This window comes from Cuculus canorus, chromosome Z (genome assembly GCF_017976375.1).
Source record: "Cuculus canorus isolate bCucCan1 chromosome Z, bCucCan1.pri, whole genome shotgun sequence".
NCBI classification, from domain to species: Eukaryota; Metazoa; Chordata; class Aves; order Cuculiformes; family Cuculidae; genus Cuculus; species Cuculus canorus.
In genome coordinates, this window is record NC_071441.1 from 45,290,299 (window position 1) to 45,317,360 (window position 27,062).

Genomic DNA, 27,062 nt, shown 5'->3' on the forward strand with positions numbered 1-27,062 from the left:
GCCTTTCTTCAAAACACACTATTTATTGACAACTTTGTACAGGGTAAATATCCCAAAGGAAAGGGACTCTCTCCAAGAGATGGGGACAGTCACCACCCAGGGGGGAACACAAGCCTCCTTGCAAGGGACTCTTCAGCTGCATCGGGCCTGACTGCCCAGAGTGCGCTTCTGCTCCAGAGAAAAGGGGTGGCAGCAATTCCCCCTGTGTGACAGTTAGGTAAGGGTTCTTGTGTTATGCCACAAAATAGCTACAAGCACACAATAAGTCTGCTACAATAAGAAGACTATTAGCAAAAACTAGTAGCTTGCTTACAAGCAGCAAGACGATTCAGCAATCACAACCACCAAGGATAACAACGAGGCAGCCTTCATGTCCCTGCATTGTAGTAGGGTCAGGCACAAAGCTTAGCAGGCGTCCCTGCGACGACAACGTTGGTCGTGGGTTGTAGCCGCACCGCTCCACATGTTTCAGGGTTATTGCTAGAGACCCGCGTCCTGCCACGTAGGGCCAGCACGTGCCAGGAATGGGGCTCACCTCCGCCCTTGAATCATAGACGTACTGCTCGTTATTGCTCATGTGCAAACCCCAGTCAAGGGTCCCTCTCTCTTCTAAGGGCTGTTACTTTGTCTTTCTTTGTCCTCCTCACTTGTCCTTTAGCTGTCTTTGGCCACCTTCCGTTTTCGGAGAAGGACACTCACAGTAGGACAGTTCGTCACTTGGGTGGGAAACACGATTGAGAAAGCACATCTTCTTCTCTATCTACTTCTTCCTTTGACACTACCGTTCCTCCTTGTTCTTAACACAGTTTTTCTCCTGTGGTGTGTCAAGTGCCAGTCAGCTGCTTGCTTAAACTGGCAACGATACAATGCACTGCTTTACCTCTACAGATCAAGTCATTTTCCACCTCCAATACACCGTGCTGATCGAGCAGCCCGTTCCCCGTCTCCAGTGCACTCCGTTTTGTGGCACCAGCTACCCGAGGAGTGTCTTGGATGGGGGATTGTCCATGCAGAGCCTGGAGAGCAGGCAGAGGCACATCAGTGGTGGCTTTGGCTCGACCCCTGCCCAGCTGCACCTGCTAGCAAGAATCTATGGGACATGTGAAATCGCCACCGTGGCAATGACCGCACAAGCGGAAAGGTAGATGAAAGTCATCTTTGTAGCCACCCTGGTCATCCCCGACGCTACACTGAGATTGTTGAAGGGAGAACACAGCCACTCTTGGCACAGGGCTGCTGCACAGGGGTTTCCCTTCCCTGTCTGTGTCCTGCATTCACCCCTCTTTTTCCCCGCCGCGTGAGGTTGTCGTCTGCTGTCAGCTGTGAGACCCACAATCACAGCTCTGTGTGTGGAGCCCTCTCCCAGTATCCCAGGACGAGCTGTCGTATGAGTCGGTGTTCAAGCTTGATGAAATCACACAGCGCGTCAGCACAGGCTGCCGGATCCTGTGCAAAGCGTTGGAAGAGGTTGAGTGGCTCGGCCATTTTGAAGGATAGCGGCAAGCTTATCTCCTCGGGCACATTCTCATTGCCAAGGAAGAAGTGGTTGAGGCGCTTCTCCTCCAGGCACCAGCGCATGTATCGCATGGTGTCTTGCAGCCGCAGTAGGAAGTTCTTCCTGCACCAACGTGAGAGGGGGGTTGTGGTCAGGAGGTGCATCACAGCTGTCTTGAAGTCATAGGTGGAAAAGCTTGTGCCCGTCAGGATGCAGGCGCAGGTCTGAAGGCATTTGAGGTGGGCACGTGCTGAGGCCTTCCTGGCCATATGCCTGAAGAACTTCACCTCTGCCACAGCGTAGGTCACTGACCACGTAGTGCTTGCATTGAAGGTGTCCTCTGCAGCCTGGCTACTCAGGAAGATGTCCGAGTCCCCTTGCTGCACCCCAAAAATCAACTCAATGAAGAGGGTTCTTCTGGAGGCACCCGTCAGCTGCAGCTTGCAGGACCGGCTGGAGGGCAGCATCTCCATGTTGTAGCAACGGGAAAGAGACACATCCATCCAGGTTGACATCACAATTGTCTGGAACCAGAGGGCAGTTTTTTGCACATCTAGGTAGGAGCCTGTGCAGAGGATGTGTAGGAGGCTGGGATCCTGATTTCTTGTCAGCCCCTCCTCAGAATGGTGGAGGAAGCAGAGCATGTTCTGCTGCCCCGTGCAGGTGCACTCCAGCTCCACATAGATGCGGGGGGTCTTCTACTGGCATCTGCCCTGTGGTGCCCATCTCCAGCTGGAACCTGTGGCCACGAGGTGCCTTCAGGGGCACGAGCAGCTGGTAGACAGCACTATCTTCACAGGGGTCCCAAGCTTCGAAGGTGCTGCCCACACCGATGGCTCTTTGCAGCACAGGGAAGAAACTATTGCAGAAGCGCTTTTGGAAGAGCCAGAGGAGTTCAGCCACCAGGTCCTCCACCACTAGGCCAATGTAGGCCGGATTCTGCACTCGCCTGAAAAAGCGCCTTTCAAAAGTCCAGCCCAGATCACGCTCATCATCAGCACTTTCGCCCTCACTTTCTTCCTCTTCCTGCTCCAATTCTTGCTCCTCCTCCACATTCACCGTCTTGCAGCAGCACCTTTCCTCAGTGCTGCTGCTTTCTGCCTCACGGCTCCTGTTCCTGAACCGGACCCAGCAGAGCCCAAAGAGCAGGACCAGGACTCCAGCGATCACGCAGAAGTGCCACTGCTCTGAGGCAGTGGAGAGCAGTGCTCCCCAGGCAAAGTCACACTGCTCCTGTGTCTTCTGCTCCACGCTCCTGTCCTCTATGTCTTGCAGCAGCCGAGTCATCTCCGCGTTCACGTACAGGGCACGCTGCTGCATGAATTCACGCGTCGCCTCATCCAGCTCATCACCAGCCATCGGCAGGTTCGGGATGAAGGACAGCAAGGCACGGACGAGGAGTGCTATGGCAGCCATGGCCTGCAGGAGGAAGGACAAGAGGGTTTCAGAGAGGCTGGGATGGAGGGAGCTGGTGGCAGGCGAGAAGGAGCTTTGGGGCAGACGGGAGTGGGGGCAACGCAGCTGGGAGGCAGCAATGCCTTTGCACCGTGCCCTCCCCGAGGTGCTCCAGCGAGCGGCTGGGACCTCGATGCTGGGGGAGAACCGACCCTCCCTGGGACCCGCCTTTCTGCCCCAGCCCTCCTCCAGCCCAGCTTCCCCGCACGTGCGCACTCACCACTGTCCCACTCCGTACTGCTCAGGGCTGCCTGCTGGCGCCTTTATAACCTGCCCCGTGGCTCATCCTTTGTGATGTCACAGGCGCCGGAGCACACCACAGCCTCCCCCCGCAGCCAGCCCCAGCCTTCACACACACACCCTCCGGCTCCCCTCCCCCCACCAATCCCCCACTCCGGCTCAGTGACTTTCACCTGTCCTGGGCACACTGCGCCCCGACACCCACAAAGTACAAACTGCCCTGCAGGACAGGGCTCTCGGGGGCTCCCTTTGCAGAGCGCATAGGAGCCTCCCGAGCCCTTACAACTCATGGGTGCCCTGATTGGTGGATGCTTTACTCCGTGAGACCCCAATGCCATGAGGTGGCATTGGCTCCCTTGGCGCTGACCTCTGTGCTTGCGGACACAGGCGTGCCTTGGTGCCTTCGTGACACCAATGGGGGAGGCTGCTGGTGGGTATGCTGGTGGTGGCAAGGGGCCTGTCTGTGGCGGGATCTCTGTTTCTGCTCTGCCACTGTGACAGTACATTTCTAGAAGGCTTCTCAAAGCCTCACCCTCTGTGAGAAAAATTGAAATAATGTGCTAATGATTGGAATAGGACATAAGAATACACAATAATAACATTGTAATACCACTGTGGCATCATAAACTGTATTGAAACAATACAGGGTCATAAGGCTTGGACAGCAGTTTCCATTAGTCGTGACATGAAACGTGCGGAAGGAAGAAATGCTACAGGAAACATGCGGATTCCGGGAAGAATGTTGTTCAGAAATAACAACTTTTCCACCTTTCTCTACCAGCTTTTTGAGGACATGTCATTTTAAACTGCTCATCAAACAGCGGCTGTAATTTGTGTGGCTGAGCAACCCTATCCACTCAATTGCTCACCCACTTTTTAGATCTGCGCTTTCTGTGCTCTCTCTTCAGCTTGCCAAACATCTCCTGCAGCTTGTAACTCCTCTTGGGGCAGCCAAAGCATCTCAAAACAGGGGCTACAGGGATCACAAACTCTTCTGGAAGAAGGTCTAGTCCTGGCAGAACTAACCAGCCCACCGCCCCCTGGCGTGAGGCTTTCCCACTCTCTCTGAGCCCACTAAAGCCTACTCTCCTGCCACATGGGTGAGGGCAGATTCCAAAATGAGGAAGGCACCTGGAAAAAGAATTGCAAAAGCTCTAGCACCACAGTGAACTTCCTTCTAATGACTTCAGGAAATGACTCAACAATGTGCTATTTCGGTCAAAACCTGCTCTCCATCGTGCCTCTGGCTCTCACCCGTAGCTTGTCAAACTCATTGGGAAAGCTTCAGCAGTGTCATCAGCCATCGCTTTCAATAGTCTTCTGCAGAAATACCAAGACATCTTACCTTAGAGAGGGAACGCTTTGGCCAGAACTTAACCCCGTGCAGATACCAGTGCCCAGGAGAGCACCGTGACGGGTATTGCTGTGTTGTGCTTGCGCAGGGAGGAATTGGAGCCACAGTGCCTGCACTCAGGCTGGGATTCAGCTTTGCCACCCTGCCAAAGTCCAGAGATGACGGTCTGGTTCAAATTTGTCCATGGGAGCTGCCAATCGCACCTCCAGTGGGACTGACTCAGCGGTGACCAAAAGACCTCGGCAGCACATGTGTATACTTCACTCCTTCCTTCTGCTGGGGCGGTCGCATCTTTCACGCCGCTGTTGCCGTGGCCTTTTAAAGCACTCCATGCTCAACATAGTTGAGCCCAACTACGAACAATGGAAGACTGTTGTTTTAGAGTCAGCAAGAGTACCTGTAGCCATCACTTGAGGCTTTCCACAAAGCGTAAGAGAGCTCAGTCCTCTTCTGTAGGAAATCAGGCAGGAAAGGGAAGGCACAGGAGTGGTCGAGACCTGCTGGTCCAACTGGAGAAGAAGGAACTGCACAGGCAGTGCAAGCAGGGACAGGTAGCCTGCGACGTGTATAGGGTACGCTGCCCCGTTGTGTAGGGATGAGGTCAGGAAGTCCAAGGCCCAGCTGGAGCTGAACTTGGCAAGGGAAGCGAAGACCAACAAGAGGGGCTTTCACAGGTACATCAGTCAGAAGAGGAATGGTAAAGGGACCCCCCCCCCCCCGCCCCGAATGGTTGGGAATGTTGACCTCGTATCAACAGATGAGGAGAAGGCTGAGGTACTTACCAACAGTTTTGCCTCGGTCTTCACTGACAACTGCTCTCCTCACCCCTCCTGGGTCATGGGACAACAAGGTGGGGACCAGGGGGGTAAACCCCCTCCCACAGTAGAGGAGGGTCAGGTTCGCAAACACCTGAGGACCTTTCTTCCTTGTCTACCAAGCAACAAGACGGGGTGTTGTTCCCTTCATCTATGAGGGACCCGGACAGGCGTGAGAGGAGGGCCTGTGCAAGTTCAACAACACGAAGCACAATGCCCTGGACCCGAGTCAGGGCAGTCCCAAGGCAGCTTCCACATTGCATTTTGTCAACTAAGTAGTATTTCATAAACACTTCAGACAAGTGCAAGCAACAGTATAACGCAGAACAGAAACGTAAATGTGGCTGTCTCAAGAAGGTTTGGAGTAGCAGGGGAGGCTCAAGGTCCTCCATTGCCGTATAAGATTTAGAAAGATCTCAGAACTTTGTGTGTTTTCTCTTTAAACAGAATATGTCTTCTAATCAGATGTGTAGCGGCCCGCCAGATCTTTCAGGGAGGGGTTCAACTGTGCTCATTTCTTCAGTGGAAACTTTCTATTCGAACCTGTTCTCTCCTGAGCCCTTGAAAACCTGTATCATCTTGTAGATTCTCACTTAGAAAGATGGCTCTCTAAAGAGTCAGTTTAGATGGAAATGTCTTTCCTCCCTTGCTCACTTAACATCTCACTGTCTTCATGAACTAAAGAGAAAACTTGTCTTGAGAGGCAGAAGGAACCGACATCACTGTGAAAAGCATAAGCCTAAAGCCTCCTCCCAAAAGGCAACCTTTCTTGCTATTTCTGAAGCATCTTCTCGAACTAGGCATGTGTTTGCTGTTACGTTTTGGGTGACAGAGTATTTCTGTGAGGCTCTCAGGACAGCAGCCTGGCAAGGCTGACTTCCTAAGTACACCCTTTTGGTTTTCTGCGGTACCTTGTTCTGGGCTACGCCAGAGAATACAGAGGAAGAGCATGTTTTCCACGTCACTGCTAAAAGCTGAGACAGCTCCTCAAGTGCAAGAGAGGCAATCCAACATATTTGGAGGACTGGGACCTCAGGGCAGTACCTAGGCATCTCACCCCTACAAGCCCCAGACTCTACTAATTCCCTTGTTGAGAGCAATTATGTCTCTGAAGCATTAGAGCCAAAGGGTTCACGGAAAGGTGACACTCCGCCGCATGCTCTTGGGCAGGAGACAGCTGCTGGACGGGACTCTGCTGGGACCCTGGGGGCTCTCCAGTCGCTGGTCGGTTGTGCCTGAGCACAATTGGAATGGAGATCCTGCAGCACCGGTCTATCCGGGCCAGTTATCGTCTGAGAGTCAGAAACCAGATTGGGCAAGAACAGTTCTCACTAATGCTGCTCAGGAAGCATCGTCATTGGCTTGAAAGCTCAAAGCTGCACAAGAGGGAAAGAACACGCCAAGAAACACACAACAGGTTCAAAAGGAGAGATCGGCAAAAGGCCCTCAACTGCAACGCAGAGCTTGCTCTTTGCAGCTGGAGGAACGCAGAGCACTAAACAAGTGTTGGATGCAAGGATTCCAATGAAAACATTCCCATGGCAGACCTTACGCCAAGAAGGTCTTTCTCTTCTTGCCTTCTTAAGCCAAACCCGTAAGGGGCTTCACCCCTTTGAACCAGCAAAGATGCATGGTAAACAAAGTGTTTCTATGGCCAATTTTCAGCAAAACAAAACTTTTCATGGGAAGGGTCAGGCCATTTTTATGGGAAAGTTCAGGTGTGAAAACCCACCGGTGTGAAAGATGCAGAGACAGCATTTCATCTGAATTGCAGTATCAATTTAATGGGAGACATCTAAAAATCTTTCCTTAACCTTGCTGCATGTGTCGAAGTCTCCCTCGTTAAGATGGTAGGAACCTTGGCTTGTAGGTCCCGACGGGCTACGGTGAATGCGCCTCCTGCCTTACAGAAGCCAGAGACCACAACGGCAATCGTGGCACTTGTCCCCTGTGCAAGGTGCTCCCTGCTCAGACAGCGTTGTATGCGCCTCCCTGCGGTCGCCCAAGGGCAACGATGTTGGGCTGCCAGGCTTTGGTTTGCCTACAGATCCTAAGGAAGGCACTTCAGGCTCCCCATGACACACAGGGAACATGCCCAGCTGTGGAGGGGGACAAGTTGTTCTGGTTGCCAGCCCATGGAATTACAGAGTGGCCGGGGAATCAGTGAAACTGGAGCGCAGCGCACCAGTCCTTCTGGAAATGCTCCCCGGCTCTGCAGCAGCTGAGCAGCCAGCAGCCTATGCCTCTATTCCCTATCAAAGTGATGCACAGACAGGCAGAGACGCAGCCTTTCTTCAAAACACACTATTTATTGACAACTTTGTACAGGGTAAATATCCCAAAGGAAAGGGACTCTCTCCAAGAGATGGGGACAGTCACCACCCAGGGGGAGAACACGAGTCTCTGGCACAAGCCTCCTTGCAAGGGACTCTTCAGCTGCATCGGGCCTGACTGCCCAGAGTGCGCTTCTGCTCCAGAGAAAAGGGGTGGCAGCAATTCCCCGTGTGTGACAGTTAGGTATGGGTTCTTGTGTTATGCCACAAAATAGCTACAAGCACACAATAAGTCTGCTACAATAAGCAGACTATTAGCAAAAACTAGTAGCTTGCTTACAAGCAGCAAGACGATTCAGCAATCACAACCACCAAGGATAACAACGAGGCAGCCTTCATGTCCCTGCATTGTAGTAGGGTCAGGCACAAAGCTTAGCAGGCGTCCCTGCGACGACAACGTTGGTCGTGGGTTGTAGCCGCACCGCTCCACACGTTTCAGGGTTATTGCTAGAGACCCGCGTCCTGCCACGTAGGGCCAGCACGTGCCAGGAATGGGGCTCACCTCCGCCCTTGAATCATAGACGTACTGCTCGTTATTGCTCATGTGCAAACCCCAGTCAAGGGTCCCTCTCTCTTCTAAGGGCTGTTACTTTGTCTTTCTTTGTCCTCCTCACTTGTCCTTTAGCTGTCTTTGGCCACCTTCCGTTTTCGGAGAAGGACACTTACAAGTAGGACAGTTCGTCACTTGGGTGGGAAACACGATTGAGAAAGCACATCTTCTTCTCTATCTACTTCTTCCTTTGACACTACCGTTCCTCCTTGTTCTTAACACAGTTTTTCTCCTGTGGTGTGTCGAGTGCCAGTCAGGTGCTTGCTTAAACTGGCAACGATACAATGCACTGCTTTACCTCTACAGATCAAGTCATTTTCCACCTCCAATACACCGTGCTGATCGAGCAGCCTGTTCCCCGTCTCCAGTGCACTCCGTTTTGTGGCACCAGCTACCCGAGGAGTGTCTTGGATGGGGGATTGTCCATCCAGAGCCCGGAGAGCAGGCAGAGGCACATCAGTGGTGGCTTTGGCTCGACCCCTGCCCAGCTGCAGCTGCTAGCAAGAATCTATGGGACATGTGAAATCGCCACCGTGGCAATGACCGCACAAGCGGAAAGGTAGATGAAAGTCATCTTTGTAGCCACCCTGGTCATCCCCGACGCTACACTGAGATTGTTGAAGGGAGAACACAGCCACTCTTGGCACAGGGCTGCTGCACAGGGGTTTCCCTTCCCTGTCTGTGTCCTGCATTCAGCCCTCTTTTTCCCTGCCGCGTGAGGGTGTCGCCTGCTGTCAGCTGTGAGACCCACAATCACAGCTCTGTGTGTGGAGCCCTCTCCCAGTATCCCAGGACGAGCTGTCGTGCGAGTCGGTGTTCAAGCTTGATCAAATCACGCAGCGCGTCAGCACAGGCTGCCGGATCCTGTGCAAAGCGTTGGAAGAGGTTGAGTGGCTCGGCCGTTTTGAAGGATAGCGGCAAGCTTATCTCCTCGGGCACATTCTCATTGCCAAGGAAGAAGTGGTTGAGGCGCTTCTCCTCCAGGCACCCGCGCATGTATCGCATGGTGTCTTGCAGCTGCAGTAGGAAGTTCTTCCTGCGCCAACGTGAGAGGGGGGTTGTGGTCAGGAGGTGCATCACAGCTGTCTTGAAGTCATAGGTGGAAAAGCTTGTGCCCGTCAGGATGCAGGCGCAGGTCTGAAGGCATTTGAGGTGGGCACGTGCTGAGGCCTTCCTGGCCATATGCCTGAAGAACTTCACCTCTGCCACAGCGTAGGTCACTGGCCACGTAGTGCTTGCATTGAAGGTGTCCTCTGCAGCCTGGCTACTCAGGAAGATGTCCGAGTCCCCTTGCTGCACCCCAAAAATCAACTCAATGAAGAGGGTTCTTCTGGAGGCACCCGTCAGCTGCAGCTTGCAGGACCGGCTGGAGGGCAGCATCTCCATGTTGTAGCAGCGGGAATGAGACACATCCATCCAGGCTGACATGACAAAGGTCTGGAAGCAGAGGGCAGTTTTTTGCACATCTAGGTAGGAGCCTGTGCAGAGGATGTGTAGGAGGCTGGGATCCTGATTTCTTGTCAGCTCCTCCTCAGAATGGTGGAGGAAGCAGAGCATGTTCTGCTGCCCTGTGCAGGTGCACTCCAGCTCCACATAGATGCGGGGGTCTTCTGCTGGCATCTGCCCTGTGGCGCCCATCTGCAGCTGGAACCTGTGGCCACGAGGTGCCTTCAGGGGCACGAGCAGCTGGTAGACAGCACTATCTTCACAGGGGTCCCAAGCTTCGAAGGTGCTGCCCACACCGATGGCTCTTTGCAGCACAGGGAAGAAACTATTGCAGAAGCGCTTTTGGAAGAGCCAGAGGAGTTCAGCCACCAGGTCCTCCACCACCAGGCCAATGTAGGCCGGATTCTGCACTCGTCTCAAAAAGCGCCTTTCAAAAGTCCAGCCCAGATCACGCTCATCATCAGCACTTTCGCCCTCACTTTCTTCCTCTTCCTGCTCCAATTCTTGCTCCTCCTCCACATTCACCGTCTTGCAGCAGCACCTTTCCTCAGTGCTGCTGCTTTCTGCCTCACGGCTCCTGTTCCTGAACCGGACCCAGCAGAGCCCAAAGAGCAGGACCAGGACTCCAGCGATCACGCAGAAGTGCCACTGCTCTGAGGCAGTGGAGAGCAGTGCTCCCCAGGCAAAGTCACACTGCTCCTGTGTCTTCTGCTCCACGCTCCTGTCCTCATCCAGCTCATCACCAGCCATCGGTAGGTTCGGAAAGAAGGACAGCAAGGCACGGATGAGGAGTGCTGTGGCAGCCATGGCCTGCAGGAGGAAGGACGAGAGGGTTTCAGAGAGGCTGGGATGGAGGGAGCTGGTGGCAGGCGAGAAGGAGCTTTGGGGGCAGACGGGAGTGGGGGCAACGCAGCTGGGAGGCAGCAATGCCTTTGCACCGTGCCCTCCCCGAGGTGCTCCTGTGAGCGGCTGGGGCCTCGATGTCGGGGAGAACCGACCCTCCCTGGGACCCGCGTTTCTGCCCCAGCCCTCCTCCAGCCCAGCTTCCCCGCACGTGCGCACTCACCACTGTGCCACTCCGTACTGCTCAGGGCTGCCTGCTGGCGCCTTTATAACCTCCCCCGTGGCTCATCCTTTGTGATGTCACAGGCGCCGGAGCACACCACAGCCTCCCCCCGCAGCCAGCCCCAGCCTTCACACACACACACACCCCGGCTCCCCTCCCCCCACCAATCCCCCCCTCCGGCTCAGTGACTTTCACCTGTCCTGGGCACACTGCGCCCCGACACCCACAAAGCACAAACTGCCCTGCAGGACAGGGCTCCCGGGAGCTCCCTTTACAGAGTGGATAGGAGCCTCCTGAGCCCTTACAACTCATGGGTGCCCTGATTGGTGGATGCTTTACTCCATGAGACCCCAATGCCATGAGGTGGCATTGGCTCCCTTGGCGCTGACCTCTGTGCTTGCGGACACAGGCGTGCCTTGGTGCCTTCGTGACACCAATGGGGGAGACTGCTGGTGGGTATGCTGGTGGTGGCAAGGGGCCTGTCTGTGGCGGGATCTCTGTTTCTGCTCTGCCACTGTGACAGTACATTTCTAGAAGGCTTCTCAAAGCCTCACCCTCTGTGAGAAAAATTGAAATAATATTGTAATGATTGGAATAGGGCGTAAGAATACACAATAATAACATTGTAATACCACTGTGGCATCATAAACTGTATTGAAACAATACAGGGTCATAAGACTTGGACAGCACTTTCCATTAGTTGTGACATGAAACGTGCGGAAGGAAGAATTGTTACAGGAAACATGCGGATTCCGGGAAGAATGTTGTTCAGAAATAACAACTTTTCCACCTTTCTCTACCAGCTTTTTGAGGACATGTCATTTTAAACTGCTCATCAAACAGCGGCTGTAATTTGTGTGGCTGAGCAACCCTATCCACTCAATTGCTCACCCACTTTTTAGATCTGCGCTTTCTGTGCTCTCTCTTCAGCTTGCCAAACATCTCCTGCAGCTTGTAACTCCTCTTGGGGCAGCCAAAGCATGTCAAAACAGGGGCTACAGGGATCACAAACTCTTCTGGAAGAAGGTCTAGCCCTGGCAGAACTAACCAGCCCACCGCCCCCTGGCGTGAGGCTTTCCCACTCTCTCTGAGCCCACTAAAGCCTACTCTCCTGCCCCATGGGTGAGGGCAGATTCCAAAATGAGGAAGGCACCTGGAAAAAGAACTGCAAAAGCTCTAGCACCACAGTGAACTTTCTTCTAATGACTTTAGGAAATGACTCAACAATGTGCTATTTCGGTCAAAACCTGCTCTCCATCGTGCCTCTGGCTCTCACCCGTAGCTTGTCAAACTCATTGGGAAAGCTTCAGCAGTGTCATCAGCCATCGCTTTCAATAGTCTTCTGCAGAAATACCAAGACGTCTGACGCTGAGAGGGAATGCTTTGGCCAGAACTTAACCCCGTGCAGATACCAGTGCCCAGGAGAGCACCGTGACGGGTATTGCTGTGTTGTGCTTGCGCAGGGAGGAATTGGAGCCACAGTGCCTGCACTCAGGCTGGGATTCAGCTTTGCCACCCTGCCAAAGTCCAGAGATGACGGTCTGGTTCAAATTTGTCCATGGGAGCTGCCAATCGCACCTCCAGTGGGACTGACTCAGTGGTGACCAAAAGACCTCGGCAGCACATGTGTATACTTCGCTCCTTCCTTCTGCTGGGGCGGTCGCATCTTTCACGCCGCTGTTGCCGTGGCCTTTTAAAGCACTCCATGCTCAACATAGTTGAGCCCAACTACGAACAATGGAAGACTGTTGTTTTAGAGTCAGCAAGAGTACCTGTAGCCATCACTTGAGGCTTTCCACAAAGCGTAAGAGAGCTCAGTCCTCTTCTGTAGGAAATCAGGCAGGAAAGGGAAGGCACAGGCGTGGTCGAGACCTGCTGGTCCAACTGGAGAAGAAGGAACTGCACAGGCAGTGCAAGCAGGGACAGGTAGCCTGCGACGTGTATAGGGACGCTGCCCCGTTGTGTAGGGATGAGGTCAGGAAGTCCAAGGCCCAGCTGGAGCTGAACTTGGCAAGGGAAGCGAAGACCAACAAGAGGGGCTTTCACAGGTACATCAGTCAGAAGAGGAATGGTAAAGGGACCCCCTCCCCCCCGCCCCGAATGGTTGGGAATGTTGACCTCGTATCAACAGATGAGGAGAAGGCTGAGGTACTTACCAACAGTTTTGCCTCGGTCTTCACTGACAACTGCTCTCCTCACCCCTCCTGGGTCATGGGACAACAAGGTGGGGACCAGGGGGGTAAACCCCCTCCCACAGTAGAGGAGGGTCAGGTTCGCAAACACCTGAGGACCTTTCTTCCTTGTCTACCAAGCAACAAGACGGGGTGTTGTTCCCTTCATCTATGAGGGACCCGGACAGGCGTGAGAGGAGGGCCTGTGCAAGTTCAACAACACGAAGCACAGTGCCCTGGACCCGAGTCAGGGCAGTCCCAAGGCAGCTTCCACATTGCATTTTGTCAACTAAGTCGTATTTCATAAACACTTCAGACAAGTGCAAGCAACAGTATAACGCAGAACAGAAACGTAAATGTGGCTGTCTCAAGAAGGTTTGGAGTAGCAGGGGAGGCTCAAGGTCCTCCATTGCCGTATAAGATTTAGAAAGATCTCAGAACTTTATGTGTTTTCTCTTTAAACAGTGTATGTCTTCTAATCAGATGTGTAGCAGCCCGCCAGATCTTTCAGGGAGGGTTCAACTGTGCTCATTTCTTCAGTGGAAACTTTCTATTTGAACCTGTTCTCTCCTGAGCCCTTGAAAACCTGTATCATCTTGTAGATTCTCACTTAGAAAGATGGCTCTCTAAAGAGTCAGTTTAGATGGAAATGTCTTTCCTCCCTTGCTCACTTAACATCTCCCTGTCTTCATGAACTAAAGAGAAAACTTGTCTTGAGAGGCAGAAGGAACCGACATCACTGTGAAAAGCATAAGCCTAAAGGCTCCTCCCAAAAGGCAACCTTTCTTGCTATTTCTGAAGCATCTTCTCTAACTAGGCATGTGTTTGCTGTTACGTTTTGGGTGACAGAGTATTTCTGTGAGGCTCTCAGGACAGCAGCCTGGCAAGGCTGACTTCCTAAGTACACCCTTTTGGTTTTCTGCGGTACCTTGTTCTGGGCTACGCCAGAGAATACAGAGGAAGAGCATGTTTTCCACGTCACTGCTAAAAGCTGAGACAGCTCCTCAAGTGCAAGAGAGGCAATCCAACATATTTGGAGGACTGGGACCTCAGGGCAGTACCTAGGCATCTCACCCCTGCAAGCCCCAGACTCTACTAATTCCCTTGTTGAGAGCAATTATGTCTCTGAAGCATTAGAGCCAAAGGGTTCACGGAAAGGTGACACTCCGCAGCATGCTCTTGGGCAGGAGACAGCTGCTGGACGGGACTCTGCTGGGACCCTGGGGGCTCTCCAGTCGCTAGTCGGTTGTGCCTGAGCACAATTGGAATGGAGATCCTGCAGCACCGGTCTATCCGGGCCAGTTATCGTCTGAGAGTCAGAAACCAGATTGGGCAAGAACAGTTCTCACTAATGCTGCTCAGGAAGCATCGTCATTGGCTTGAAAGCTCAAAGCTGCACAAGAGGGAAAGAACGCGCCAAGAAACACACAAGAGGTTCAAAAGGAGAGATCGGCAAAAGGCCCTCAACTGCAACGCAGAGCTTGCTCTTTGCAGCTGGAGGAACGCAGAGCACTAAACAAGTGTTGGATGCAAGGATTCCAATGAAAACATTCCCATGGCAGACCTTACGCCAAGAAGGTCTTTCTCTTCTTGCCTTCTTAAGCCAAACCCGTAAGGGGCTTCACCCCTTTGAACCAGCAAAGATGCATGGTAAACAAAGTGTTTCTATGGCCAATTTTCAGCAAAACAAAACTTTTCATGGGAAGGGTCAGGCCATTTTTATGGGAAAGTTCAGGTGTGAAAACCCACTGGTGTGAAAGATGCAGAGACAGCATTTCATCTGAATTGCAGTATCAATTTAATGGGAGACATCTAAAAATCTTTCCTTAACCTTGCTGCATGTGTCGAAGTCTCCCTCGTTAAGATGGTAGGAACCTTGGCTTGTAGGTCCCGACGGGCTACGGTGAATGCGCCTCCTGCCTTACAGAAGCCAGAGACCACAATGGCAATCGTGGCACTTGTCCCCTGTGCAAGGTGCTCCCTGCTCAGACGGCGTTGTATGCGCCTCCCTGCGGTCGCCCAAGGGCAGCGATGTTGGGCTGCCAGGCTTTGGTTTGCCTACAGATCCTAAGGAAGGCACTTCAGGCTCCCCATGACACACAGGGAACATGCCCAGCTGTGGAGGGGGACAAGTTGTTCTGGTTGCCAGCCCATGGAATTACAGAGTGGCCGGGGAATCAGTGAAACTGGAGCGCAGCGCACCAGTCCTTCTGGAAATGCTCCCCGGCTCTGCAGCAGCTGAGCAGCCAGCAGCCTATGCCTCTATTCCCTATCAAAGTGATGCACAGACAGGCAGAGACGCAGCCTTTCTTCAAAACACACTATTTATTGACAACTTTGTACAGGGTAAATATCCCAAAGGAAAGGGACTCTCTCCAAGAGATGGGGACAGTCACCACCCAGGGGAGAACACGAGTCTCTGGCACAAGCCTCCTTGCAAGGGACTCTTCAGCTGCATCGGGCCTGACTGCCCAGAGTGCGCTTCTGCTCCAGAGAAAAGGGGTGGCAGCAATTCCCCGTGTGTGACAGTTAGGTATGGGTTCTTGTGTTATGCCACAAAATAGCTACAAGCACACAATAAGTCTGCTACAATAAGAAGACTATTAGCAAAAACTAGTAGCTTGCTTACAAGCAGCAAGACGATTCAGCAATCACAACCACCAAGGATAACAACGAGGCAGCCTTCATGTCCCTGCATTGTAGTAGGGTCAGGCACAAAGCTTAGCAGGCGTCCCTGCGACGACAACGTTGGTCGTGGGTTGTAGCCGCACCGCTCCACACGTTTCAGGGTTATTGCTAGAGACCCGCGTCCTGCCACGTAGGGCCAGCACGTGCCAGGAATGGGGCTCACCTCCGCCCTTGAATCATAGACGTACTGCTCGTTATTGCTCATGTGCAAACCCCAGTCAAGGGTCCCTCTCTCTTCTAAGGGCTGTTACTTTGTCTTTCTTTGTCCTCCTCACTTGTCCTTTAGCTGTCTTTGGCCACCTTCCGTTTTCAGAGAAGGACACTTACAATAGGACAGTTCGTCACTTGGGTGGGAAACACGATTGAGAAAGCACATCTTCTTCTCTATCTACTTCTTCCTTTGACACTACCGTTCCTCCTTGTTCTTAACACAGTTTTTCTCCTGTGGTGTGTCGAGTGCCAGTCAGGTGCTTGCTTAAACTGGCAACGATACAATGCACTGCTTTACCTCTACAGATCAAGTCATTTTCCACCTCCAATACACCGTGCTGATCGAGCAGCCTGTTCCCCGTCTCCAGTGCACTCCGTTTTGTGGCACCAGCTACCCGAGGAGTGTCTTGGATGGGGGATTGTCCATCCAGAGCCCGGAGAGCAGGCAGAGGCACATCAGTGGTGGCTTTGGCTCGACCCCTGCCCAGCTGCAGCTGCTAGCAAGAATCTATGGGACATGTGAAATCGCCACCGTGGCAATGACCGCACAAGCGGAAAGGTAGATGAAAGTCATCTTTGTAGCCACCCTGGTCATCCCCGACGCTACACTGAGATTGTTGAAGGGAGAACACAGCCACTCTTGGCACAGGGCTGCTGCACAGGGGTTTCCCTTCCCTGTCTGTGTCCTGCATTCAGCCCTCTTTTTCCCTGCCGCGTGAGGGTGTCGCCTGCTGTCAGCTGTGAGACCCACAATCACAGCTCTGTGTGTGGAGCCCTCTCCCAGTATCCCAGGACGAGCTGTCGTGCGAGTCGGTGTTCAAGCTTGATCAAATCACGCAGCGCGTCAGCACAGGCTGCCGGATCCTGTGCAAAGCGTTGGAAGAGGTTGAGTGGCTCGGCCGTTTTGAAGGATAGCGGCAAGCTTATCTCCTCGGGCACATTCTCATTGCCAAGGAAGAAGTGGTTGAGGCGCTTCTCCTCCAGGCACCCGCGCATGTATCGCATGGTGTCTTGCAGCTGCAGTAGGAAGTTCTTCCTGCGCCAACGTGAGAGGGGGGTTGTGGTCAGGAGGTGCATCACAGCTGTCTTGAAGTCATAGGTGGAAAAGCTTGTGCCCGTCAGGATGCAGGCGCAGGTCTGAAGGCATTTGAGGTGGGCACGTGCTGAGGCCTTCCTGGCCATATGCCTGAAGAACTTCACCTCTGCCACAGCGTAGGTCACTGGCCACGTAGTGCTTGCATTGAAGGTGTCCTCTGCAGCCTGGCTACTCAGGAAGATGTCCGAGTCCCCTTGCTGCACCCCAAAAATCAACTCAATGAAGAGGGTTCTTCTGGAGGCACCCGTCAGCTGCAGCTTGCAGGACCGGCTGGAGGGCAGCATCTCCATGTTGTAGCAGCGGGAATGAGACACATCCATCCAGGCTGACATGACAAAGGTCTGGAACCAGAGGGCAGTTTTTTGCACATCTAGGTAGGAGCCTGTGCAGAGGATGTGTAGGAGGCTGGGATCCTGATTTCTTGTCAGCTCCTCCTCAGAATGGTGGAGGAAGCAGAGCATGTTCTGCTGCCCCTGTGCAGGTGCACTCCAGCTCCACATAGATGCGGGGGTCTTCTGCTGGCATCTGCCCTGTGGCGCCCATCTGCAGCTGGAACCTGTGGCCACGAGGTGCCTTCAGGGGCACGAGCAGCTGGTAGACAGCACTATCTTCACAGGGGTCCCAAGCTTCGAAGGTGCTGCCCACACCGATGGCTCTTTGCAGCACAGGGAAGAAACTATTGCAGAAGCGCTTTTGGAAGAGCCAGAGGAGTTCAGCCACCAGGTCCTCCACCACCAGGCCAATGTAGGCCGGATTCTGCACTCGTCTCAAAAAGCGCCTTTCAAAAGTCCAGCCCAGATCACGCTCATCATCAGCACTTTCGCCCTCACTTTCTTCCTCTTCCTGCTCCAATTCTTGCTCCTCCTCCACATTCACCGTCTTGCAGCAGCACCTTTCCTCAGTGCTGCTGCTTTCTGCCTCACGGCTCCTGTTCCTGAACCGGACCCAGCAGAGCCCAAAGAGCAGGACCAGGACTCCAGCGATCACGCAGAAGTGCCACTGCTCTGAGGCAGTGGAGAGCAGTGCTCCCCAGGCAAAGTCACACTGCTCCTGTGTCTTCTGCTCCACGCTCCTGTCCTCATCCAGCTCATCACCAGCCATCGGTAGGTTCGGAAAGAAGGACAGCAAGGCACGGATGAGGAGTGCTGTGGCAGCCATGGCCTGCAGGAGGAAGGACGAGAGGGTTTCAGAGAGGCTGGGATGGAGGGAGCTGGTGGCAGGCGAGAAGGAGCTTTGGGGGCAGACGGGAGTGGGGGCAACGCAGCTGGGAGGCAGCAATGCCTTTGCACCGTGCCCTCCCCGAGGTGCTCCTGTGAGCGGCTGGGGCCTCGATGTCGGGGAGAACCGACCCTCCCTGGGACCCGCGTTTCTGCCCCAGCCCTCCTCCAGCCCAGCTTCCCCGCACGTGCGCACTCACCACTGTGCCACTCCGTACTGCTCAGGGCTGCCTGCTGGCGCCTTTATAACCTCCCCCGTGGCTCATCCTTTGTGATGTCACAGGCGCCGGAGCACACCACAGCCTCCCCCCGCAGCCAGCCCCAGCCTTCACACACACACACACCCCGGCTCCCCTCCCCCCACCAATCCCCCCCTCCGGCTCAGTGACTTTCACCTGTCCTGGGCACACTGCGCCCCGACACCCACAAAGCACAAACTGCCCTGCAGGACAGGGCTCCCGGGAGCTCCCTTTACAGAGTGGATAGGAGCCTCCCGAGCCCTTACAACTCATGGGTGCCCTGATTGGTGGATGCTTTACTCCATGAGACCCCAATGCCATGAGGTGGCATTGGCTCCCTTGGCGCTGACCTCTGTGCTTGCGGACACAGGCGTGCCTTGGTGCCTTCGTGACACCAATGGGGGAGGCTGCTGGTGGGTATGCTGGTGGTGGCAAGGGGCCTGTCTGTGGCGGGATCTCTGTTTCTGCTCTGCCACTGTGACAGTACATTTCTAGAAGGCTTCTCAAAGCCTCACCCTCTGTGAGAAAAATTGAAATAATATTGTAATGATTGGAATAGGGCATAAGAATACACAATAATAACATTGTAATACCACTGTGGCATCATAAACTGTATTGAAACAATACAGGGTCATAAGACTTGGACAGCACTTTCCATTAGTTGTGACATGAAACGTGCGGAAGGAAGAATTGTTACAGGAAACATGCGGATTCCGGGAAGAATGTTGTTCAGAAATAACAACTTTTCCACCTTTCTCTACCAGCTTTTTGAGGACATGTCATTTTAAACTGCTCATCAAACAGCGGCTGTAATTTGTGTGGCTGAGCAACCCTATCCACTCAATTGCTCACCCACTTTTTAGATCTGCGCTTTCTGTGCTCTCTCTTCAGCTTGCCAAACATCTCCTGCAGCTTGTAACTCCTCTTGGGGCAGCCAAAGCATCTCAAAACAGGGGCAACAGGGATCACAAACTCTTCTGGAAGAAGGTCTAGCCCTGGCAGAACTAACCAGCCCACCGCCCCCTGGCGTGAGGCTTTCCCACTCTCTCTGAGCCCACTAAAGCCTACTCTCCTGCCCCATGGGTGAGGGCAGATTCCAAAATGAGGAAGGCACCTGGAAAAAGAACTGCAAAAGCTCTAGCACCACAGTGAACTTTCTTCTAATGACTTTAGGAAATGACTCAACAATGTGCTATTTCGGTCAAAACCTGCTCTCCATCGTGCCTCTGGCTCTCACCCGTAGCTTGTCAAACTCATTGGGAAAGCTTCAGCAGTGTCATCAGCCATCGCTTTCAATAGTCTTCTGCAGAAATACCAAGACGTCTGACGCTGAGAGGGAATGCTTTGGCCAGAACTTAACCCCGTGCAGATACCAGTGCCCAGGAGAGCACCGTGACGGGTATTGCTGTGTTGTGCTTGCGCAGGGAGGAATTGGAGCCACAGTGCCTGCACTCAGGCTGGGATTCAGCTTTGCCACCCTGCCAAAGTCCAGAGATGACGGTCTGGTTCAAATTTGTCCATGGGAGCTGCCAATCGCACCTCCAGTGGGACTGACTCAGTGGTGACCAAAAGACCTCGGCAGCACATGTGTATACTTCGCTCCTTCCTTCTGCTGGGGCGGTCGCATCTTTCACGCCGCTGTTGCTGTGGCCTTTTAAAGCACTCCATGCTCAACATAGTTGAGCCCAACTACGAACAATGGAAGACTGTTGTTTTAGAGTCAGCAAGAGTACCTGTAGCCATCACTTGAGGCTTTCCACAAAGCGTAAGAGAGCTCAGTCCTCTTCTGTAGGAAATCAGGCAGGAAAGGGAAGGCACAGGCGTGGTCGAGACCTGCTGGTCCAACTGGAGAAGAAGGAACTGCACAGGCAGTGCAAGCAGGGACAGGTAGCCTGCGACGTGTATAGGGACGCTGCCCCGTTGTGTAGGGATGAGGTCAGGAAGTCCAAGGCCCAGCTGGAGCTGAACTTGGCAAGGGAAGCGAAGACCAACAAGAGGGGCTTTCACAGGTACATCAGTCAGAAGAGGAATGGTAAAGGGACCCCCTCCCCCCCGCCCCGAATGGTTGGGAATGTTGACCTCGTATCAACAGATGAGGAGAAGGCTGAGGTACTTACCAACAGTTTTGCCTCGGTCTTCACTGACAACTGCTCTCCTCGCCCCTCCTGGGTCATGGGACAACAAGGTGGGGACCAGGGGGGTAAACCCCCTCCCACAGTAGAGGAGGGTCAGGTTCGCAAACACCTGAGGACCTTTCTTCCTTGTCTACCAAGCAACAAGACGGGGTGTTGTTCCCTTCATCTATGAGGGACCCGGACAGGCGTGAGAGGAGGGCCTGTGCAAGTTCAACAACACGAAGCACAGTGCCCTGGACCCGAGTCAGGGCAGTCCCAAGGCAGCTTCCACATTGCATTTTGTCAACTAAGTCGTATTTCATAAACACTTCAGACAAGTGCAAGCAACAGTATAACGCAGAACAGAAACGTAAATGTGGCTGTCTCAAGAAGGTTTGGAGTAGCAGGGGAGGCTCAAGGTCCTCCATTGCCGTATAAGATTTAGAAAGATCTCAGAACTTTATGTGTTTTCTCTTTAAACAGTGTATGTCTTCTAATCAGATGTGTAGCGGCCCGCCAGATCTTTCAGGGAGGGTTCAACTGTGCTCATTTCTTCAGTGGAAACTTTCTATTTGAACCTGTTCTCTCCTGAGCCCTTGAAAACCTGTATCATCTTGTAGATTCTCACTTAGAAAGATGGCTCTCTAAAGAGTCAGTTTAGATGGAAATGTCTTTCCTCCCTTGCTCACTTAACATCTCACTGTCTTCATGAACTAAAGAGAAAACTTGTCTTGAGAGGCAGAAGGAACCGACATCACTGTGAAAAGCATAAGCCTAAAGCCTCCTCCCAAAAGGCAACCTTTCTTGCTATTTCTGAAGCATCTTCTCTAACTAGGCATGTGTTTGCTGTTACGTTTTGGGTGACAGAGTATTTCTGTGAGGCTCTCAGGACAGCAGCCTGGCAAGGCTGACTTCCTAAGTACACCCTTTTGGTTTTCTGCGGTACCTTGTTCTGGGCTACGCCAGAGAATACAGAGGAAGAGCATGTTTTCCACGTCACTGCTAAAAGCTGAGACAGCTCCTCAAGTGCAAGAGAGGCAATCCAACATATTTGGAGGACTGGGACCTCAGGGCAGTACCTAGGCATCTCACCCCTACAAGCCCCAGACTCTACTAATTCCCTTCTTGAGAGCAATTATGTCTCTGAAGCATTACAGCCAAAGGGTTCACGGAAAGGTGACACTCCGCAGCATGCTCTTGGGCAGGAGACAGCTGCTGGACGGGACTCTGCTGGGACCCTGGGGGCTCTCCAGTCGCTGGTCGGTTGTGCCTGAGCACAATTGGAATGGAGATCCTGCAGCACCGGTCTATCCGGGCCAGTTATCGTCTGAGAGTCAGAAACCAGATTGGGCAAGAACAGTTCTCACTAATGCTGCTCAGGAAGCATCGTCATTGGCTTGAAAGCTCAAAGCTGCACAAGAGGGAAAGAACACGCCAAGAAACACACAACAGGTTCAAAAGGAGAGATCGGCAAAAGGCCCTCAACTGCAACGCAGAGCTTGCTCTTTGCAGCTGGAGGAACGCAGAGCACTAAACAAGTGTTGGATGCAAGGATTCCAATGAAAACATTCCCATGGCAGACCTTACGCCAAGAAGGTCTTTCTCTTCTTGCCTTCTTAAGCCAAACCCGTAAGGGGCTTCACCCCTTTGAACCAGCAAAGATGCATGGTAAACAAAGTGTTTCTATGGCCAATTTTCAGCAAAACAAAACTTTTCATGGGAAGGGTCAGGCCATTTTTATGGGAAAGTTCAGGTGTGAAAACCCACCGGTGTGAAAGATGCAGAGACAGCATTTCATCTGAATTGCAGTATCAATTTAATGGGAGACATCTAAAAATCTTTCCTTAACCTTGCTGCATGTGTCGAAGTCTCCCTCGTTAAGATGGTGGGAACCTTGGCTTGTAGGTCCCGACGGGCTACGGTGAATGCGCCTCCTGCCTTACAGAAGCCAGAGACCACAATGGCAATCGTGGCACTTGTCCCCTGTGCAAGGTGCTCCCTGCTCAGACAGCGTTGTATGCGCCTCCCTGCCGTCGCCCAAGGGAAGCGATGTTGGGCTGCCAGGCTTTGGTTTGCCTACAGATCCTAAGGAAGGCACTTCAGGCTCCCCATGACACACAGGGAACATGCCCAGCTGTGGAGGGGGACAAGTTGTTCTGGTTGCCAGCCCATGGAATTACAGAGTGGCCGGGGAATCAGTGAAACTGGAGCGCAGCGCACCAGTCCTTCTGGAAATGCTCCCCGGCTCTGCAGCAGCTGAGCAGCCAGCACCCTATGCCTCTATTCCCTATCAAAGTGATGCACAGACAGGCAGAGACGCAGCCTTTCTTCAAAACACACTATTTATTGACAACTTTGTACAGGGTAAATATCCCAAAGGAAAGGGACTCTCTCCAAGAGATGGGGACAGTCACCACCCAGGGGAGAACACGAGTCTCTGGCACAAGCCTCCTTGCAAGGGACTCTTCAGCTGCATCGGGCCTGACTGCCCAGAGTGCGCTTCTGCTTCAGAGAAAAGGAGTGGCAGCAATTCCCCGTGTGTGACAGTTAGGTATGGGTTCTTGTGTTATGCCACAAAATAGCTACAAGCACACAATAAGTCTGCTACAATAAGAAGACTATTAGCAAAAACTAGTAGCTTGCTTACAAGCAGCAAGACGATTCAGCAATCACAACCACCAAGGATAACAACGAGGCAGCCTTCATGTCCCTGCATTGTAGTAGGGTCAGGCACAAAGCTTAGCAGGCGTCCCTGCGACGACAACGTTGGTCGTGGGTTGTAGCCGCACCGCTCCACACGTTTCAGGGTTATTGCTAGAGACCCGCGTCCTGCCACGTAGGGCCAGCACGTGCCAGGAATGGGGCTCACCTCCGCCCTTGAATCATAGACGTACTGCTCGTTATTGCTCATGTGCAAACCCCAGTCAAGGGTCCCTCTCTCTTCTAAGGGCTGTTACTTTGTCTTTCTTTGTCCTCCTCACTTGTCCTTTAGCTGTCTTTGGCCACCTTCCGTTTTCGGAGAAGGACACTTACAATAGGACAGTTCGTCACTTGGGTGGGAAACACGATTGAGAAAGCACATCTTCTTCTCTATCTACTTCTTCCTTTGACACTACCGTTCCTCCTTGTTCTTAACACAGTTTTTCTCCTGTGGTGTGTCAAGTGCCAGTCAGCTGCTTGCTTAAACTGGCAACGATACAATGCACTGCTTTACCTCTACAGATCAAGTCATTTTCCACCTCCAATACACCGTGCTGATCGAGCAGCCTGTTCCCCGTCTCCAGTGCACTCCGTTTTGTGGCACCAGCTACCCGAGGAGTGTCTTGGATGGGGGATTGTCCATCCAGAGCCCGGAGAGCAGGTAGAGGCACATCAGTGGTGGCTTTGGCTCGACCCCTGCCCAGCCGCACCTGCTAGCAAGAATCTATGGGACATGTGAAATCGCCACCGTGGCAATGACCGCACAAGCGGAAAGGTAGATGAAAGTCATCTTTGTAGCCACCCTGGTCATCCCCGACGCTACACTGAGATTGTTGAAGGGAGAACACAGCCACTCTTGGCACAGGGCTGCTGCACAGGGGTTTCCCTTCCCTGTCTGTGTCCTGCATTCACCCCTCTTTTTCCCTGCCGCGTGAGGGTGTCGCCTGCTGTCAGCTGTGAGACCCACAATCACAGCTCTGTGTGTGGAGCCCTCTCCCAGTATCCCAGGACGAGCTGTCGTGCGAGTCGGTGTTCAAGCTTGATCAAATCACGCAGCGCGTCAGCACAGGCCGCCGGATCCTGTGCAAAGCGTTGGAAGAGGTTGAGTGGCTCGGCCGTTTTGAAGGATAGCGGCAAGCTTATCTCCTCAGGCACATTCTCATTGCCAAGGAAGAAGTGGTTGAGGCGCTTCTCCTCCAGGCACCAGCGCATGTATCGCATGGTGTCTTGCAGCCGCAGTAGGAAGTTCTTCCTGCGCCAACGTGAGAGGGGGGTTGTGGTCAGGAGGTGCATCACAGCTGTCTTGAAGTCATAGGTGGAAAAGCTTGTGCCCGTCAGGATGCAGGCGCAGGTCTGAAGGCAATTGAGGTGGGCACGTGCTGAGGCCTTCCTGGCCATATGCCTGAAGAACTTCACCTCTGCCACAGCGTAGGTCACTGGCCACGTAGTGCTTGCGTTGAAGGTGTCCTCTGTAGCCTGGCTACTCAGGAAGATGTCCGAGTCCCCTTGCTGTACCCCAAAAATCAACTCAATGAAGAGGGTTCTTCTGGAGGCACCCGTCAGCTGCAGCTTGCAGGACCGGCTGGAGGGCAGCATCTCCATGTTGTAGCAGCGGGAATGAGACACATCCATCCAGGCTGACATGACAAAGGTCTGGAACCAGAGGGCAGTTTTTTGCACATCTAGGTAGGAGCCTGTGCAGAGGATGTGTAGGAGGCTGGGATCCTGATTTCTTGTCAGCTCCTCCTCAGAATGGTGGAGGAAGCAGAGCATGTTCTGCTCCACATAGATGCGGGGGTCTTCTACTGGCATCTGCCCTGTGGCGCCCATCTGCAGCTGGAACCTGTGGCCACGAGGTGCCTTCAGGGGGACGAGCAGCTGGTAGACAGCACTATCTTCACAGGGGTCCCAAGCTTCGAAGGTGCTGCCCACACCGATGGCTGTTTGCAGCACAGGGAAGAAACTATTGCAGAAGCGCTTTTGGAAGAGCCAGAGGAGTTCAGCCACCAGGTCCTCCACCACCAGACCAATGTACAATACACAATAAGAATAAGAATACACAATAATAACATTGTAATACCACTGTGGCATCATAAACTGTATTGAAACAATACAGGGTCATAAGACTTGGACAGCACTTTCCATTAGTCGTGACATGAAACGTGCGGAAGGAAGAATTGTTACAGGAAACATGCGGATTCCGGGAAGAATGTTGTTCAGAAATAACAACTTTTCCACCTTTCTCTACCAGCTTTTTGAGGACATGTCATTTTAAACTGCTCGTCAAACAGACTTCATGAACTAAAGAGAAAACTTCTCTTGAGAGGCAGAAGGAACCAATATCACTGTTAAAAGCATAAGCCTAAAGCCTCCTTCCAAAAGGCAACCTTTTTTGCTATTTCTGAAGCATCTTCTCGGACTAGGCATGTGTTTGCTGTTACATTTTGGGTGACAGAGTATTTCTGTGAGGCTCTCAGGACAGCAGCCTGGCAAGGCTGACTTCCTAAGTACGCACTTTTGTTTTTCTGCTGTACCTCGTTCTGGGCTAGGCATACACACCCAACAGTTTTACCAGCCCCAAATGGCCTTTAAAAATCTTACTTAAGATGCTGCCCTGGTGTTGCAACATTGCTTTTTCCTCCCTGCAAGACTCAGGAAGTCAGCTGGAAAAGAACAAGACAGATACACCAGCAACATAAACCTGTGGGTATAACCACGCTGTGCTAGCTGTCCATATGCTTCACTAGGGGTGCAGAGATTTTTCAGTCCTTTATTCACTCTCCGGTTGTGAGAGCCATCACCAATACTGTGTTCTGGATACAGGATCTTGTTGAAGAAGTGGAAGAAGATCAGAAACTTATCTGCAGTTGAAGAAAAGAAGAATTTTGATATACTGTGTGGAAAGCGGGGCTGAAGCTAACTATTAGTAGGAGGTATCCATGTTCTTCAAACCCTGGGAGTCAAGAAAGTTAATCTGTGTTGTTGTAGTTTGCCACTGACTTAACCTCCTGTCAGGTTTTTCCCTGTGTTGCCCCTTGACTGTGTGAGCCGACACAGCACTGGCATATGGCAACAGCACTTGAGAGCATCTTTCTGTCCAGCACGTGTGGGAGTCCACAGCTGGTCTGAGGAATCAGAGAAAATGGATATTGACCTTGAAAAGGAGGCTGGATAGTCCTGAAGAAGGATCTTGGAAGCGAAACAAGTAACACCTAATTGAAAGTTGGCAGGAAAAATAGTAGACACAGGTAGCACATGGACAGCATTGTTCAACGAATCATAGTAAAGCTTTAGGCGCATGGACAGAGTGGTTGAGCGAATCGCTTTAACAGCTTTAGTGCATGAACACAGCCTGATAGATGAGAAAAAATATAAAGAGACTTGTAAAACAATAAAATTTGGCTTTTGCTCAGAAACTTTTGAATGTCGTGTCCATCCCAACAACGACAAGCACGTTCCCCAATCTTCTTTCTGTAGCAGGAGATGAGCATCTGAACAGGAGCTAAACCCCTAAATACAAAGGCCTCAGTGTCTATAGGCCCATTTCTTACTGGCCTTATTCTCTCTTACAACAGTAGCTTAGAGGAACATGTATATCACTAAACAGAGGCAGAAACCGTGTAACTCAAAGAGTCCGGCTCCAGCCACAAAGCTTTTTCCAGTCACAAAGCTAGATGTCGCTTTTTCGGCGACATCCAGCAGCAGGACATTGAGTACTGCGGTGGGGTGGCCATCTGAAGTGGTGGGGCACTTCCCTGAGACGGAAAAAGCCTAGGAAAACCTAAGCGGAGCGGGGCGGGCGGCGCTCGGCTCCTGCCACGCGGCAGCGGACGATCTCATGCGGTGCCTGACGGGACGGGGCGGTCCCGGCGG

The 27,062-nt window shown here is 52.7% G+C and overlaps 4 protein-coding genes across 4 annotated transcripts; all 4 read right to left on the reverse strand.

Moving 5' to 3' along the window:
• Positions 1 to 1,335: 1,335 nt before the first annotated feature.
• LOC128850450 (inositol 1,4,5-trisphosphate receptor-interacting protein-like 1) lies at positions 1,336 to 3,178 on the reverse strand. Its single transcript, XM_054054796.1, is given in 2 exon segments — positions 1,336 to 2,193; positions 2,195 to 3,178. Coding segments are annotated over 2 exon segments (1,575 nt in total). The 5' UTR covers positions 2,912 to 3,178.
• Positions 3,179 to 8,995: 5,817 nt separating this feature from the next.
• LOC128850451 (inositol 1,4,5-trisphosphate receptor-interacting protein-like 1) lies at positions 8,996 to 10,438 on the reverse strand. Its single transcript, XM_054054797.1, has one exon. It carries the CDS (start codon positions 10,436 to 10,438, stop codon positions 8,996 to 8,998), a length of 1,443 nt encoding a protein of 480 aa, XP_053910772.1.
• Positions 10,439 to 16,576: 6,138 nt separating this feature from the next.
• LOC128850452 (inositol 1,4,5-trisphosphate receptor-interacting protein-like 1) lies at positions 16,577 to 18,020 on the reverse strand. Its single transcript, XM_054054798.1, is given in 2 exon segments — positions 16,577 to 17,396; positions 17,398 to 18,020. Coding segments are annotated over 2 exon segments (1,443 nt in total).
• Positions 18,021 to 24,158: 6,138 nt separating this feature from the next.
• On the reverse strand, positions 24,159 to 25,280 carry LOC128850453 (inositol 1,4,5-trisphosphate receptor-interacting protein-like 1). Its single transcript, XM_054054799.1, has one exon. It carries the CDS (start codon positions 25,278 to 25,280, stop codon positions 24,159 to 24,161), a length of 1,122 nt encoding a protein of 373 aa, XP_053910774.1.
• Between the last annotated feature and the right edge of the window lie 1,782 nt (positions 25,281 to 27,062).

Excerpts from the sequence above, each read along its gene's own strand:
- LOC128850451 (XM_054054797.1), bottom strand. The coding sequence starts at position 10,438 with ATGGCTGGTGATGAGCTGGATGAGGACAGGAGCGTGGAGCAGAAGACA.
- LOC128850453 (XM_054054799.1), bottom strand. The coding sequence starts at position 25,280 with ATGCCACAGTGGTATTACAATGTTATTATTGTGTATTCTTATTCTTAT.